The sequence below is a fragment of the Apodemus sylvaticus genome, chromosome 2 (genome assembly GCF_947179515.1).
Source record: "Apodemus sylvaticus chromosome 2, mApoSyl1.1, whole genome shotgun sequence".
NCBI classification, from domain to species: Eukaryota; Metazoa; Chordata; class Mammalia; order Rodentia; family Muridae; genus Apodemus; species Apodemus sylvaticus.
Window position 1 is genome coordinate 4467816 of NC_067473.1, and position 16862 is coordinate 4484677.

Sequence of the window (16862 nt, forward strand, 5' to 3'; positions counted from 1 at the left end):
GAGAAAACCTGTCTCAAAAAAAAACAAAAGAAAAAAATGAGGTTCGGTCTTGGGGGCAAGACTGAGAGTCAGGATTCCTTGAGTAGTCATTCTTAAGAGCAGGAGTCGAGGTCTCTCAGCTTTGGGAGTGGCACACCTTGGCAGTGTGGAGGGATGCCAGGATGGAAATCAGGTACTGGAAAATGAGCAAGCTAAGACTTCAAGTGGTCAAGGTCCACTGAATGCCAACCAGGATTGTGAAGCCACAAAAAGCTGAAGCTGGTTACGGGAACCATTCAAGGGCTGGGTATGAAGCTGCGCGGGTGTCAGTGAACCATTCCTCTCCACGATCTGTGGCAGCCACAGAACGCAGCAACCTAAGCAAAAAGTAGGCACTGGAGGCTTCTCCCACACATCTTCTAGAACTGAGAACAGTGGAGATGTGCTAGCAGTGCCGCCAGACTGGAAACTGAGTCTATGTGAGGCAGGAAACAATGGGTTTGTGAACTTGAGAAGTAGTGTAATTTTTCTGTGTCTTTGTTTTCTCATTAACAATAAGAGATAATGGCAATACCTATTTTACAGTCCTGTACAGACTGAGTTAATATTCGTAAAATGTTTCAGCAATGTGAGTTAGGTGTAAGAACCCGTCCAGCAAAACACACAAATTTAATGCTTTAAATCCTTGAGATGGATGTAAAGCTACTCCAGGAGCCATCCCAACAAAAAGATGGCTCAGTTCCCTTTTAATATGACCACAGAGTACTCTGTGTTTCTCCACTGTGTTTATCAAAGGAAGATTAAGTAACCGTACCCCATTAGAACAGAAGGTCATGACATCAGAAGTTACTTTTACACTGCAAACTGCTGTATTCTAACACTGTTCTGTGTCCTTATGAAGATTAATTTAGTTGTGAACGTCAAGTGAAGTCTTGAAGGCGTGTCTGTGGGAGTGTCTAGATTGGATTCATTGACATAGGAAGACCCTTACTAACAGCACACAGTGCTATTCCATGGCCTGGGGCCCTGGACGGCACAGAAAGTGTCCCGAGCAATGGCTCAACTGTCTCTGCTTTTGAGGTTGGATGCAGAATGACCATCCAGGGCAAGTTCTTCCCCACCATGATGGACACGTGTGCCTACACTGTGAGCCCAGATAACCCCTCGAAGTCGGTCTGTCAGGTGTCTTGTCCTAGGATGGGACACAGTCCTCAGGAGACACTGCTGTGGTAGGAAAGGGCAGGGCTGTGATTTCTTCTGAACGCTTGTCTAGGAAGGTGAACTCCTCTACTGTTGGCCGAGTCTAGCTTAAACAGATCTCTCAAGAGATAGTCTCCAGGTGACTGTGGACTTCAGGAGTACCATCAGCTGTGTCAGCCACGGGAACCACTTGTAGGCACAATCTTTTGTCCGTTGCTGCTGCTGCTTGTTGTTGTGGTTGTAGTTTTGTTTTGTTTTGTTTGTTTGGATTTTCTGTTTTGGTTTGGTGTTATGTTTTCCAGTTTTTAAAGACAGGGTTTCAGGTTTCTCTGTGTATCCTTGGCTGGCCTGGAACTCAAAGATCCCACTGCCTATCTTCCCAGGGCTGGGATTAAAGGCGTGCACCACCATGCCAGTTTAAAGTTTTATTTTGTTGTCAGTGGCCAGTGTCGTTAAGAGTATTTAAACTAGCCGGGCAGTGGTGGCGCACACCTGTAATCCCAGCACTTGGGAGGCAGAGGCAGGCGGATTTCTGAGTTTGAGGCCAGCCTGGTAAAAGATTCAAAGCAGCCATTAGGAATGGAATCACTGAAAATATTGGACTAGGGATAATTGATACATTTGAACAAGAAGTTAGTTGTCATTTGCTGTCTGTGAGGATTGTATGGCCAGAAATGGACACATTTCCCTTTCATTACATTTTATGTTTTATTTGGGGGAGAGGGTACATGCCTGTTCAGGTGTGTGTCCACATGTACATATGGTGGGTGACCCAGCTCACATGTGGAAGTCAGAGGACAACTATTGGAAATTGGGTCTTTCCTCTCACCCAGGGGTTCCCTGGGATTGAATCCAGAGGTCTGGGTATTATAAAGTACTATGCACGTCAGAAGGGGATGCATGAAACTAACAATTGTGTTAGAGGATTCTATAGGCCTGTGTACCCAAGGCTATTCTCGGAGATCTTTGGGGGGCCAGGTGTGAGGGTTCAAGTGAAAGGGAAAGGCTTGAGCAGAGCAGGGGAACTGCCTCCGCTGCCTCCTCTGCTGTTGCTGCTGCTCTGAGACCCCAAGCGGGGCTGAGCCAGGCTGAGCTGGAAGAAGGCTGGCCAGCCAGTGAGGGGAGTGCAGGGGAACTTCTGGTGCTGAAAGGTTCAGAAGAGAAGTTCTCTTCGCTGCAGTGTCACAGCTCTTGGGACAGATGCTCTCAGCCAATGGAGATGGAGTAACTCTCGCACACCTTTATTCCTTCTGGATAGGATTTTATATACAGTTTTGGGGTGGGTTAAGGTTTGACAGTAGGTGCTTCCTATTGGCTTGGTCTGAGATGTTAGGGATGCCTCATCTACATGAGGAAGGGCTTGTGGTGTTATGTGACTGATGGCCAGAAACCTATGGGGGCTGTAGATAGTGACAGGGGCCTGGTGTCAGGAGCAGACAAAGCTCCTGCCGTCCCTTCAGGTCTTCTAGCCTTAGCTCGACCTTACCAGGCTACCTCTCAGGCTCCACTGACCTGCAGGATTCCAGTAGGAGCTTGAAGGAAAAGACATTGCTGAGATATCTGTGCATACACAGCAAGTCTATGAAGTTTGACCAAAAAGAACAAAAATGAATAAAACAGTACTGGTGAGAGGGCTCAGTCACTAATGTGCCTGCCACAAAAGCACAAGGATCTGGACTCTACACAGAGAGCCTGGGTGATTTTGGAGGATTCCTAGGAATCACTGGCCTTAGCTAACAAGCAAGTTCTAGTCTAATGAAAAGCTTTCCCAAAACACAAGGCAGCTGAAACCTAAGGAATGATCTCAGGTCTCTTCATGCCCACAATGACTAAAATGACCAACTACCAGAAAGAAGGGAAAAGGAAGGAAGGGCAAAGAGAAGAAGAAAAGAGAGAAAATAAAATACAAAACAGGAAAGAGAGGACTATAACTATCAAGAGAACCAGAAAAGGACCCACATAGATTTAAAATACTAGTTTTCTGCACCGTGCATATGGTCCTATCGAGTGTTTTCGGGAGCTCTGCCATCTGTTGCATGCCCTTCTGTGTGCCACCAGACTGTCCTGCATGTTCATGGAAAAAACATGTAATCACATGAAAGTCAGGATGCACAGGAAAGGGCTCTGCCCAGTAGGCACAAACTGGGTTCCATTCTCCACCACAAAATGAACCATCACCTCTCTGTGTGTTCACACAACCACATGGGGGAAATGAGAAAGTCTGACTTACTCTTAGAGAAAGTTCCACATTTTCTCCTCCCCAAATATCCATGTCTTTGTCATACTGTCCAAGTTCGTTAAAATAATGTCTGTGTATAGCAAAGATTCCTCCCGACATCGCAGGTGACCTAGAAAGGAGTTAAAAACAGTGAATGCATTTGAGAGAAATAGTGATCTCTAATTTTCCTAAAAACATGGACTGCTAGTGCTGGCTCATCAGTTGAGAAGTCTCCCTGCTCTTGCAGAAGCCAGGCAGCTCACAAGCACCTGCAACGCGGGCTCTGCGATCTGCTTCCCTCCCGGCCTCTGTGCTTCCAGGAGACGACCCTACTTGTGTGAGGTGGCATGGTACCTGTCTGTCTGTGACTGATTCATCAGAATTGTCAGAATGACCTCTAGGTTCACCCATGTTGTTTACAAATGGTAAGATGTCATCTTTTATTGGAAGGACATTATTCTGTACCCATACACCACAGTTTCATTATCCGTTCAGCTGTGATAGGTTGGTTCATGGCTGTTGTTAGTGCTAGAGTAAGAATGAGCGTACACTGACTTCATTCCCTTTAGGCATGTTGTCAGTGATGGGATTGCTAGTCAGGGGTTATTGCTGGGGGTGGGGTGCTGCCCAGACGGGATCAGGCACTGAGTGGGACAGAGATGCCACTGAAGGCCAAAGGCTGATGGGGTCTTGCAATTGACTCCTGCTGATAGCAGCAGGAGATTAAGAAACTTAGCTATTTGGTCTCTTTACTTTTTTACTCAGGGGGCCTCTTGTTGGCTAGGTAAGAGTCTTGGAGTTTATTAATTCTTCCTGAGTCAGAGAGAAAGGAAAAGGAAAAACGGAAGTCAGATGCACACACAAACATATGCACACTGAGTGAAACAAAGGGCTATACGGAACCTTAATTATTGCTTTCAGCTTTTTATAGTCTTTAGACAAAAAGTTTTCTAAGAAAAAATTACCTCATAGATAAACCATTACACAAAGGGAGAGTTACAGAAGGATGTTGATAGTAAGTTTAAAGTAGTTTTCATTCTGTAAGCTCATTATAAGTTTAACGCAACAGTTTCACATGGCCTTGATCACAATCTGTCCCAAGCCTATTTCTCTTCTTAGTGCAGTTGTGAAGGTTCATTATATTCCTTATTATGCACCCTTTACTTGCTATTCTATGAGGGAGGGACACATTCTATTCTTTTTTTAAAAATAACTTTCTTTAAAAGATTTATTTTATTTATGAGTATACTGTCACTATCTTCAGACATACCAGAAGAAGGCGTCGGATCCCATTACAGCTGACTATGAGCCACCATGTGGCTATGGGAATTGAACTCAGGACCTCTGGAAGAGCAGATGGTGCTCTTAACCACAGAGCCATCTCTCCAGCCCACATTCTATTCTTGATTCTAACTTTATTGCAGCCTTCTGGCAAAACAACTAAAACCATCTCCTTAAAACTAAAACTTTCCTCCTAAAATTATTTAAATCAAATCAGGAATTCTAAAAAGTCATGAATTCATGTAAGCATCATTAATTCAGGAAAGTTCATCTTCATGTTGATCTGCATTAAATTTACCCAATAGGGTGAACTATCACCCAGGAAGTAATCACACCAAGCAGTGAGGGTCTCCTGGTGTCCACTCACAGCAAGCCTGAGGACGCACATCAGGAGCAAGAAGCAGTCCTCAGACGAAGCTCTGGGCCAGGCCTCACCAGCGCGTCTCATTGCAGCCACAGCAGTCTCCAGGGAGCTCACTGGCTCACTGCAGCTCTTCCTGCGCGGTGTCTGCCAGCTTATTCTACTTTTGATTTCTGAGGAACTATGACACTATTTTCTTGTATCTATTTGCATTCTTGTCCACAGAAGACTTAGAAGAGTGAGCTAGCATCTAATGGGACTTAGGTGTGTATCTTTTGATAAGGAAAGGAGTGCTTAGACATTTTCACATACCACTAGCCATCTGGGCTGTCTCTTTATATGTGTGTTCATTTCTTCTGACTATGTTTTATTGAGCTCTCTCTTGCTGTTTGTTGAGTGCCTTATATATTCTGGATATTAATCCCTTCTCAGATACTTATTTACAGACATTTCCTCGAATCCCATGGACCCCCACTTCACTGACTGTTTCTGCTTTGTAGGAGCTCTTAGTTTGATGCAATCCCATCCTTTAGTTTGATGTAATCCCAAGTTTTACTTTTATGACCTGTACTTTTCAGAATCTTAGTCACAAAATCTTTGAGTAATTGAATGTCATAAAGTATGTCTTCAACTAGTAGTATAATTTTGGGTGTTACATTTACATCACATTTGTTTTGACTTTTTTTTCCTGTAGTAAAAGATGGGGCTACTCAGATTAGTTACCTGTTGCTATGACAAAATACTGTGACAGAAGCAATATAAGAAAGGTTTCTGCATCCTTGTATGACCTGAATCCTGAAAACCTGAATAGTGTCAACAAGACAATGAAGAAAGGACAGACAGACACACAGGTGCACTGGCACAGAAAAGCTGGGATTGGGTAGTCTTTGGTAGCACTGATGGAGTACCCATGGCACTCTGGAAGCTCAGTATGCTTATTGTATACAGTTGGACACTGAGGCAGAGTTAATAGACATAGCTGAAAAGGAGGCAGGTTTAGCTAATCTCACTCAGAATGGTCTTTGTAGGGGAATCTCTTTAGGCCTTAAACATGGGGTGGGGGCTATGGTAGACATTTCTGCACACAGACAATATTCACACTAGGACTTGAGGAGGGACTTTGTCATCCCCCTAAGCCTCACAGGGGTGGGGGTGGGGTTATCACTCCCATGGCTGAAACTTTCAAGTCTTGACATACATGTTCCATGTCAGCAGTACACACTCACTGAAGACTTTCAGTTACTTGCTACAGGGAGGAGAAGTTCATCGTGAAGGATAGAGTCACCCCTGCCAGACTCAATAAATGGGGATTGTACCCTGGCCAAGCCAGTGATCTGATAAGAGTAAACAAAATGTCCGGGTACTGGCTTAGCTTGAAGATGGACCTAAAAGATTTGCTGTTGAGTAAAACAAGAATATGGGAAGATGACAAGAATCTAGGTTGATGCTCTACATGGCAGATGGAGTTGCTGTCCACAGAGATGGGAAGTCCTGGTTACAGAGGAAGCTTAACATTCAGGCCAACATGAGCTGTACACTCAGCATCTCAGTGGGAGCCAAGGAGGCAGCAGATGCAATTGGATGTTTTGAGGATGTGGTGGAGACATGAGTTTGGGAGTTGTATTAGTTGCTTTTCTCATTGCCTTGACACAATGCCTAGCAAAAGCCACCTAGGAAGGGCTATTTCTCTCACAGGTCCAGGAGGGGAGTCATGTAACAGGAGCATGAGGCTATGTTCACATTGCACTTTCATGATTAGAGGAGATGCAGGTCTTCACCTGGCTTTCTACTCAGTCCAGGAGCCCAGTGCCAATCACACACACAGAGGAGCTTATTACCCCCAAGTAACAGTCAGGGCCTCCTTCATAGGCATACTCAGAAGGTGGAGCCGAAAGTTTTAGAGAGAGAGGGAAAGAAAGAAGGAGGGGAGACAAGGAGAGAAAGAAGAGAGAGGAAGAAGAGGAGGAGGAGGAGGAGGAAGGGGAAGGGGAACAGTAAGAAGAAGGAGAAGGAGGAGGAGGAGGAGGAGGAGGAGGAGGAGGAGGAGGAGGAGAAGGAGAAGAAGAAGAAGAAGAAGAAGAAGAAGAAGAAGAAGAAGAAGAAGAAGAAGAAGAAGAAGAAGAAGAAGAAGAAGAAGAAGAAGAAGAAGAAGAAGTGGAAGGAAAGCAGAGCAGAAGCACACGGCCTAGAGAAACCGTAAGTTATAAGGGGCCTTATGGTTGGGGATATAGCAGTATAGAGGTAGATCTGCCTAATCTAGGTGTGCAGCTTGCATTCATATTGAGTTGTGTTTTCCTTGCATGAGTTTATTTGGGTTGCAGATTTACTGCAACAGTTGTCTCTTTGGCAACTCTAGATCCTGTTATGCTCATAGTCAATAGTTTTCATATTAATTTAGTTTGTGTGTGTATATTTAATGTAACAGAGAAGGGAGTTTTAAAGCCGTCCAGATGCAGAACAGAGTATATGTGCAGGTCCGTGTGCACTGTAGCACGTGCATGAGAAAGCCAGAGGACAACTCCTGCGGTCAGTTCCTCTCCCATGTGGGTCACAGGGTCACAAGAATCTGATTTAGGTTGTCAGGTGTACTGGATGGTGACTCTCTTCCTGAGTCAGCTTCCTGACCTCACAAATAAAAGTATTTAAAAAGCAACTGTGAGAGTTGTATACAGTGTCATGGGCTTCTGGAGAAGGGAAGTCCCATGCATATGAATAACACAAAAGATCTGCCTGTTCCACTGGAGAGAGAGACGGATACTACTGACAGACACCGGTGACAGAGGGACACTGGTGACAGAGGGACACTGGTGACAGACGTTCACTGATGACAGCGGGACACTGATGATGGACACTGATGATGGACACTGATGACAGACAGACACTGATGGCAGGGGTCACTGAAGACAGGGCTCCCAGTCCTGCCTCTAAGTTGTAGGCCCTGATTCAAGTTAAAAATCAATTATTGTGTGAGTCATGTGTAATGGATTAAAGGTCAGTTCAATGTGGGCAGAGGTAATGAGAAGGCTACGCTGAGTCCATGACAGGCGTCAAATCAGCAGTTAAGGGTTCTAGGCCTAAGAATTGGGCAAGCCCAGCCAAGTCAGTTACTAATGGAGAAGCCGCAGGCTCCAGCCTTCAGGCCCCATAATGGTTCTGGAATGCCTAGAGACAGAGTAAGACAAAGCTCATCTATCCCAGAATTCTGTGCTTTAAATCAGGCCTGCCTGATTACTTGTTTGCCTCTCTATCTTGGTAATGGGAGACCCCAGTGTGCTGGACCCTGCAGAATAAAACACTCTTTGTGTATACACACTGTTTGAGTCTGGGGTGCCATTCTTAGGTGAAATCATGGACACTTACAGTAGAAAGAGGATCCAGGCTCTGGTCCCTGAGCACTTCAAGGTGATGCGCCTACAGAGCAGAGGGTATGGGGAGGGGATAGGGGACAGGCATATGCAAAGGAAAGATGGCAGTCAGTGGATCAGACACAAAGGCAGGAAAACTGAAACTGGGCTTTGAAAAGAAGGTCACACCAGGCGGTGGTGGCGCACACCTTTAATCCCAGCACTTGAGAGGAAGAGGGAGGTGAATTTCTGAGTTCGAGGCCAGCCTGGTCTACAGAGTGAGTTCCAGGACAGCCAGGGTTACAGAGAGAAACTCTGTCTCAAAGTAAATAGATAAATAAATAAGGTCACAAGATCACATATTTTTGCCACAAGGGGTGACAAATTCTTACCAACTTGAGTTTAAAACACCAAAGTTTAAAGTACATATATACAACAACTCCTTCTATTGCCTGTGATACAAAAGAGAGAAAAAGACCCAGCAGTTGACAGAAAGTGGGATCAAAGAAAGTAAAGTTGTAGTGCAGGCACTAAGATCAGCAATTAATAAAAACCAATGGGACAAAACAGCAGCCTGCAGAGCAGGGAAGATCCAAAGCATATAAAGAATGCAAGACACTAGACACTAACAAACCAGATAATCCACTTTAAAACGGGGTGCAGATCTAAACAGAGGAATCTCCATAGAGAAATCTTAAATGGACAGAAACACTGAAAGAAATGTTCGTCATTAGCCATCAGGGAAAAGCAAATCAGAATGATTCTGAGGAGGAGTCCATGCCCCCCGAGAGGGAGCCTAGCCTGGATTGTTAGGACCCAGAGACTGGATAGCCTCGAGACCTAGGGTAGAACCAAACACGACTGACCAAAAAAAAAAAAAAAAAAAATCAGTGAAATAATCCTTAATGATTTTCTGCTGTCCTCAGATCAGCCCAGTCCCTTGTCTATTTGTCATCAGAGAGGCTTCCTCTCTGGCAGCAGATGATTACGGGGCAGAAACCAACAATCAGGCATTATGAGGAGAGAGAACCTAAGTTGGAGGTCTCTATCAGGAGCCTCCCCTCGGAGACTGAGGAACACTGCGGAAGAGGAAGGACTGTAGGAGTCAGAGGGCACGGAGGACTCCAGGAGACCCTGGCCCATTGAATCAACTAAACAGGGCTCACGTGGGCTCACAGATACTGAAGGAGCAAGCATTGGACTACATGGGTCTATACCAGGTGCCCTGCATGCACGTTATGGCTGTTAGCTGGTGTTCTTGAGGAGTGCCAACAGTGGGAGTAGGCACATCTCTGACTCATTTGCCTGGTCTTGCAACTCTTTTCCTCTTCTTGGGTTCTCTTGTCCAACCTCGATATGAGGACTTTTGCCTTGTCTTATTGTATCTTGTTCTGTTTGTCTGTCAACTCTTAACAGGAAATGGAGATCGAGGGACTTTGAGGGCAGGGTGCTCAGAGGAGTAGAGTAGAGTTGGGATATGTATGAGAGAATACATAATAAAAATAAAAGAATCTATTTTCAATTGAAAAAGAAAGTAAAGTTGTGTATGTTTTTAATGAGAGAGCAGCATGTCTGTATTCCGACTGCACTGTTCCTGGGGCTGCGTGTCAGGAGTCACCAACGACTGTGATTACAGATGCCAGCAAACAATGGGGACCGGCTGCCCTCGCAGTGCCATGCTGCTACTCCCTGTATGCACATCCAAGAGGGAGCCCATCTAGCCTTTGTACCATCAGAATGGGTAGGAAAGGGAGTCAGCACCTGGGCTCACCTCCTGACCATGGGCTGAGAAAGACTGATCTATGGGACAGCCAGAGGAATAGGCAGGGGCAGTGTGAGGTATCTGTTGATAGGCTTCTTGGGACTGGGGGGGGTGGGGGGTGGGAGGTGGGGGGGAAGTGGGGGGTGGGGGGTGGAATGCTTAGGAAGATGGCTGCTCCTGTGTGGCCACACTTCAGAACAATATAATATAACAGAGTGTTCTTCTATAAACTACTATATAATTTTACAACTATCCCTTTGACTTCCCAAGTTGTTTGAATTTCATTCTTTAATTTTCAGTCAAGACTGCTTTTACAGAGAAGCATGGCCAGGTGTGGCCAGGCAGCACATAAGCTAAGGGGCACAGTCAAGGTTTGGACCAGGGAGGGGCCGGTGAGTGAGGACAGGGGTGTGAGGCCAAGGACTGCGGCCCAGGAATGAGGCCCAGCACTGGCTCCTGTCTGCACAACCTTGGCAGAGTTCTCAGCTCCTGGGAAGGCACAAGGAGCAGAGAGTGGGAGTGGTTTGGTGCCTTTAAAGATCTGCATATGTATGGCTGCAGTGTGGTGGGGTGTAGACCGAGGCATCAGCTGGAGGAAAGCAATGGGAGGGAGAAGGCCGAGAGGAACGATCTCTGCAGGGATGGTGCTTGAGAAGCAGAGTGGGGGGGGGGGGGGGACAGCCAGCAGGGGACAGCCGCCTTCAGACAGGGTGTCATGTCCAGCAGTACTAAGATGAGAGATCCAGGAGGTGGCCGTCCATATGAAGTGGCTAACTGTATAGACATTCAATTCTCATCACACTGTGTGAGCATTGTGTGAGACTCACAGCTCTACTACATGGTTAGGAAACAGCTACCTGGCCTGAGAAGCAAAGGGGTTAGTACTGAGAGGCGGTGCACGTCACATCAGTTTCCTAGCCTGCAAGGTTGTGTCTTGTGTTCACATTTACAAATCCAGTTTCCAAGACAAATGAGGTAGGAGGATCATGTCCCTCTCAACCTAGGAAGCTACACCCAGAAACATGGAGTACAGATTTTCTGTGTGAATTTGACAAAGATGTCTACACTTCCTAACTGTGGCAGTTTGCTCCTCGGTCATCAGACAACTCCATCCTGGGACCTAAAGATAGATGCCCAGGGCTAGGGGGAAGGCTAAGTCATCCAAGTGCCCGCTTTGCAATCAGGAGGACATGAATTTAATCCCCAGAACCCATCAAAAAAATATCTTGGCATGGTTGCACGCACTTGAAATTTCAGTGTTGAAGATATGGAAATGGGCAGATTCCTGGAGTCTGCTGGCCAGCGGTCTTATCATACTTGGTGAGTTCCAGGTCAGTAAGGGATTTTGTCTCAAAAACCAGGGAAGTCCCAAGGAACGACACCCAACATTGATCTCCACATGTACACAAAGATATGTGAGCACACTTCATACAAACACACACACACACATGTACATGCATATTATACACATACCACATACACACATACACACACACACATACCACAGCACATGCACACACACATACACCACACGCGCGAGCGCACACCCATACCCACACCCACACATACCATACCATGCGCACACATACACCACACCACACATACACACCACATGCAGTGGGCCTTGGAAATAAGGGCAGCATTCAACAGCCATGGCAGCTTCCTGGAGGTAGACACAAGGCACAATGCCACGTAAACAAACTCAGCATCTACTAGATCTGGCATTCGATACTATAGGAAACAAACGGCAAGCCGGGCGTGGTGGCACTCACCTGCAATCCCAGCACTCGAGAGACAGAGGCAGGCAGAGCTCTGTGAGTTTGAGGCCAGCCTTGTGTAGAGTGTTCCAGGGCAGCCAGGGCTACATAGAAAGATCCTATCTCAAAAAAAAAAAAAAAAAAAAAAAAAGAGAGAGAGAGAGAGAGGGGGAGGAGGGGGGAGAAGAGGAGAAAACGAAGAGTGGGGAAAGAGAAGTGAAGTGACAAAGAAAATATTGATTTTTACTACAGTTCTCCAAACAAGGAGAATCTTACCGGATAGGTTTACTTGGTCCTTCTGGGCCGTCCATCTCATATGGGAAAACACTGTCCCATCTGAAATTCAGATTCCAGTCAAAAGCTCCCCTTACAACAGGTGACGCAATATAATCCAAGGTTAGCTCATCGATGACATCAACAATCGGGCACACCACCATCTTGTGGTCCTTAGCAATGGCATGCAGCAAGGGCTGTAGCCAGACTTTATTCACCTCACAGTGACTGTCCAAGAACACCAGGATGTCCCCTGTGAAGGTAAGACAGACTAACATTGGTCCTTGTCTTAGAGTTTACTGTTGCCGTGATTAAAAAGCATAACCAAAACAATCTGGGGAGGAAAGGGTTTGCTTGGCTTACATTTCTACATCATCCATCACCAAAGGCGGTCAAACGGCAGGGATCAGGGTGCAGGAGAGCCGCTTCCTGGCTTGTTCTCACGGATCAGATCGCCCAGCCTCTCTGTTAGAGAGCCAGGCCACCAGCCCAGAGGCGGTGCCATTCACAAGGGGCTAAGCTCTCTGACAGCCATCCCTAATTTAGAAAGTGCTCTGCAGACTTGCCCAGGGCCCTCTTGGGGGCATTTTCTCAACAGAGGCTCCCTCCTCTCTAATGACTCTTGCTTTTGTCAAGATGACAAAACTAGCTAGCGCAGTCTCCTGGAGGGAAGGTGTTCAATCCCAATGCAAGCTGGATGCAAGGTGAGTATTCATTGCATATTTCCTATGGACTTGGTTCCTTAGTTGCATTAAGGGAAATGGGGAATACATGTTTTATTAAGCCCAAAAAAGTGAGACTCCATGTATGGTGGCGGAGAGCTGCAGGTTATATAATGTCTCGGAGAAAACTCTACAGCGGTAGATGGCCAAGAAGAGCTTTAGTTACAAAGATCTTTTCAGGAGGCCAGAAAGGTGACTCAGTCCTTACACGCGTGCCTAAGAAGCATAAGACCCCTAAGTTCATCCCTGTCTCCACATTTAAAAACCAAAAGCTATCTGGGTGCAGCGACCTGTTTTAATAGTCCTGGATCTGGGGTGTTGGAAACAGGTAATTCCTGAGGAATGGCAGCCAGCCAGCCTCATGTACTTGATGATTTTCAGGTCCCTGAGAGAACCTGCGTCAAACAAACAAAGCAACAGTGACAGCACCTGAGACACGATGCCTGCGTTTGACCTCCAACTCTTTGTTTCGGAACACAGAACCTGGAAATCTCAGAGAGTGCCATCTGGACTCTAGTCCACGTCTATAACAGGAGGGCAGAGAGGTGCAGGGGTGTGGTATCTTTAGACAGCCACATCTTCATATCCTAAGTTTTGCTTTCCATGGTGTCAGATCCCTGGGATCAACTGAAGTCTGAGACTATTAATGACAAATTACAGAAACAAATAGCTTTTACACAACACGCTGCCCTGATCAGTGTGATGGAATTTTACTTGTCCTACTAGGTTGTACACGACACATAAATCATCCCTCATTCAATGTCTATGCTGTGTACACCACCTGCCAATCAGCTGCTTGGCTGTCTTGGGTTTCAGAGGGACTTGAGAGGGCTTGGGAGTGTTTGTGTTAATAATGGCTACCAATTATAGTGATGCAGCAGAAGACATGAGACATAGAACAGGTCGGCTCAGGCATCAGCTGGCAGTCTCTGGCACCACGCACTTGGCATCAGTACGTTAGACGTCCTCTGAGGGGCTTGGGTATATCGCCTATGTATAAAAGAGGGTGACTGTGCAGGTTGGTTGAGAAAGCGCTCTCTGATAAAGTGAAAGAGAGACCTTCTAAGATCCCTGTAAGTAGGGAACTGAATAAAATAAGGTCATGCAGGCCCTGGGATGTTGTACCATGTGCTGCCTCTCCACTGGGGTGCCTGCCCCACGCCCCCAGGAGAAGGCAGGGCAAAGTCGGAAGTGGGGAGTCCATAGGAGTTCTCATTCTCCTCTCTGGGTACCTGAGTGTCGTCGGTATGGAGTCCATGGGTGCACCTTTCCCTCCAGATGTCTGCGTGCCAGGCAAGGGGAAGAAGGACAGAGCCTGCATGGATAGAATCTGGTCTAGTTCAGAGTTCCGGGAGTGCAGAGGGGATGGAAGGGAAAAGGCCTTCCTTCAGAATTTAGGTGTAGCTCTTCAAGACAAAGGACTTCTTCGCTATAATCCTTAATGAAGAGATAATCCTTACTTGTTCATACTGGTTGATTTGATGATGGATGTGAATGCATACAATTTATTCAGGGTGAACCAGGGATTAAATATCTTTTTCGGGAAGGAATGCTCAGGAAAGGAAGCTCATTGGCTTGGGCCCCCTAGATGCCTCATTAGCATGGAGAAGAACTCCAGGCGTTATGATGCTTGACCGAGTGCCCATGGTCCTCGTGGGTGGTTGTGTTTATGTGCTCCAGAGTAGGTAGAGGCAGGTGGGGAATGGCTCCTCTCCTGCATTCTCAATTCTGAGATTCACAGGATTTTAGTTCATTCAACCTTTCCACCCTTATGCCTGCCTGGTCACAAGGTCCCACATGCCCGACACTGGGAGGATATCCCAGGAGGTGATGTGCAGAGGCTCTGAGACAGGAACATACCTGGTGTGTCTGAAGCAAGAGAAGTGCCCTTGAGGGAGGGTGAGCCAGGAGGAACAGGAAACAACAGAGGACAAAGGAGAAACGCAGAAAGTGATCATGGTTGTTTAGAGGCTTGGAAGCTTTGAAACATAGTTCTCTTTTAACTCAAATTTACTTCAAGCTTATCTCTTTCCTCCCTGGTTCCCTTGTGATGAGAGGGTTTATTTAGCTCACAGACAGGCACAGCACGCCGTGGAGGGTCAGAGGCACACTGTGGAGGGCCAGAGGCACACTGTGGAGGGCCAGAGGCAGGAAGAAGGGTGGGGCAACCAGCCAATCGTGTCCCTTCCGAGAGCAGAGTGACCGACCATCACAAACACCAAATTTCTACTGATACAACTTCATAACCATCAAACAATTAAGCTAATAATAAGTGTATATTAGTTATTTTGCTGTTTCTGATAAAACACCGTAACCAAGGCAACTTGTAGAAGGAAACGTTTCATTGGGAGCTTCCAGTTCCAGAGGGAAAGGCCCCATCTTTCGTCATGGCCGGACCACAGCTGTAGTAGGTAAGCATGGTGCTAGAGTGGCCGCTGAGGTCCAGACCCACAAACCGGAAGCAGAGGGCGAGCTGCAGATGGGGGAGGCTCAAAGCCTCCCCCTCCTCCAGCAAGGTCAGCCTCATAATCCTTTCCAACTGGGGACCAAATATTCACAGTCCTAAAACTTAAAGGGACACCTCATCTAAATTACCACAAAGTAATTACATTCTTAAAGAGTGCTTTAAAGTTTGGAAATTTTCACACCAAACAAACAATCCCATAAGTCTAGATTTTTTTTAAGGTGACTAAACAACATATTGATCAATTTTGCATGAATTCCTTGACACAGGTAATCTGTTTTATGTTGATTTTGGGGTAAAAAAGAACAAAACTATATTATCCATTCTATGAATCCAGTAAAGTAAAACATAAGAAAATAATACAAGAAAAGAACATTGTAAATCAGTTTTTCTTTTGAATGTAGATGCAATTAGCATGGGGTACAGAAAGAGGGGAGGAGGGATGTGAAGTGGAGGGTGCCAAGGCACAGAGGTTCGTGAGGGCGTCTGGGGACTCCATCCTGCTATCAAGCATTGACAACTCCCTGTGAGTAAGCACACAGCCCGCAGGCCCTAGCTTCGCCAGCCCGCCAGCCTGCCAGCCCGCTCACTCGCCTGTCAGCTGGCCTTCTGCCTTCCTGCACAGATGTGGTCTCCTGCTCAGTGTGAGATCAGGAGCTTCAGCCCCACAGATCCAGCCCTGCCCTCTGTGGCCCTCCCTAGATGGAGCCCTTCTCCCTCCTCTGGCCACTTCCAGAGTGCAAGACAACCTGGAGTGATAACTTTACTGACTCCTAGCACAAGAGCTCGATCGTGCTGTGTGGAAGCCACCTACCCTTGGCAACACTTTACAGCAAGATGTTCTCTTCGTTTTCTGCAAGGGAAGGCCGCTGGGGTCCCATTGCTGTCGACGGGCTGGTGCTATAGCGTCCCTAATAAAGCTTTTGTGGAGGACATTCCATGGAGCCTATCTTGGTATCTTTTAAAGTCCGTCTCAAACTCCATTTTGGAGTCTCCTTAGAGACACTCAGTTGGTGATGGGGCTGGTGCCTCAGCCTTGGTAAAAGACTGCCTTCCATATAAAATGACAGTTTGGATGGGAATATTTTGGAGGCAATGGAAGATCAAAGATTTAAGCCTGCTGTGACATGGAGGTCTCCAAGATTGTTCCTCTGCAGGAAGGAAAAGCCCCCATATGCCATGATGGCTGGAGCTTGAATGTGAAATCTCTCTACAGGCTTTGGTGTTGGGATACCTGGGCCCCACTGCTGGTAAGTGTGGGAGCGTTATGGAATCTTTAGGAGGTGCAGCCTTGCTGGAGAACATAAGGCACTGGGCTGCTCCTTGAGGTTTTATATCAGCCCACTTCCTGTTCATCCTTTGCTCTCTGCCTCCAAACACAAGAAGCCCAAACGTCTTCCGTTCCTACCACAGTGTCTTCCTTGCAAAGATAGGCTGTGTACCCTCCTACGGCGAGCCACGGGGACCCACTGCCTGCTTAGTGATGGCAACAACAACGGTC

At 46.6% G+C, this 16862-nt stretch overlaps 1 protein-coding gene across 1 annotated transcript in view; it reads right to left on the reverse strand.

Annotated features, from left to right (window-relative positions):
* Positions 1–16862, reverse strand: part of LOC127677226 (inactive polypeptide N-acetylgalactosaminyltransferase-like protein 5) — a 39171-nt gene that overhangs the window by 10087 nt on the left and 12222 nt on the right. The window contains exons 5-6 of the mRNA XM_052172369.1: positions 12179–12428; positions 3410–3527 (exon numbers count right to left, since the gene is read on the reverse strand). Coding sequence (XP_052028329.1) covers positions 3410–3527; positions 12179–12428 — 368 coding nt within the window. The remainder of the gene's footprint in view (positions 1–3409; positions 3528–12178; positions 12429–16862) is intronic.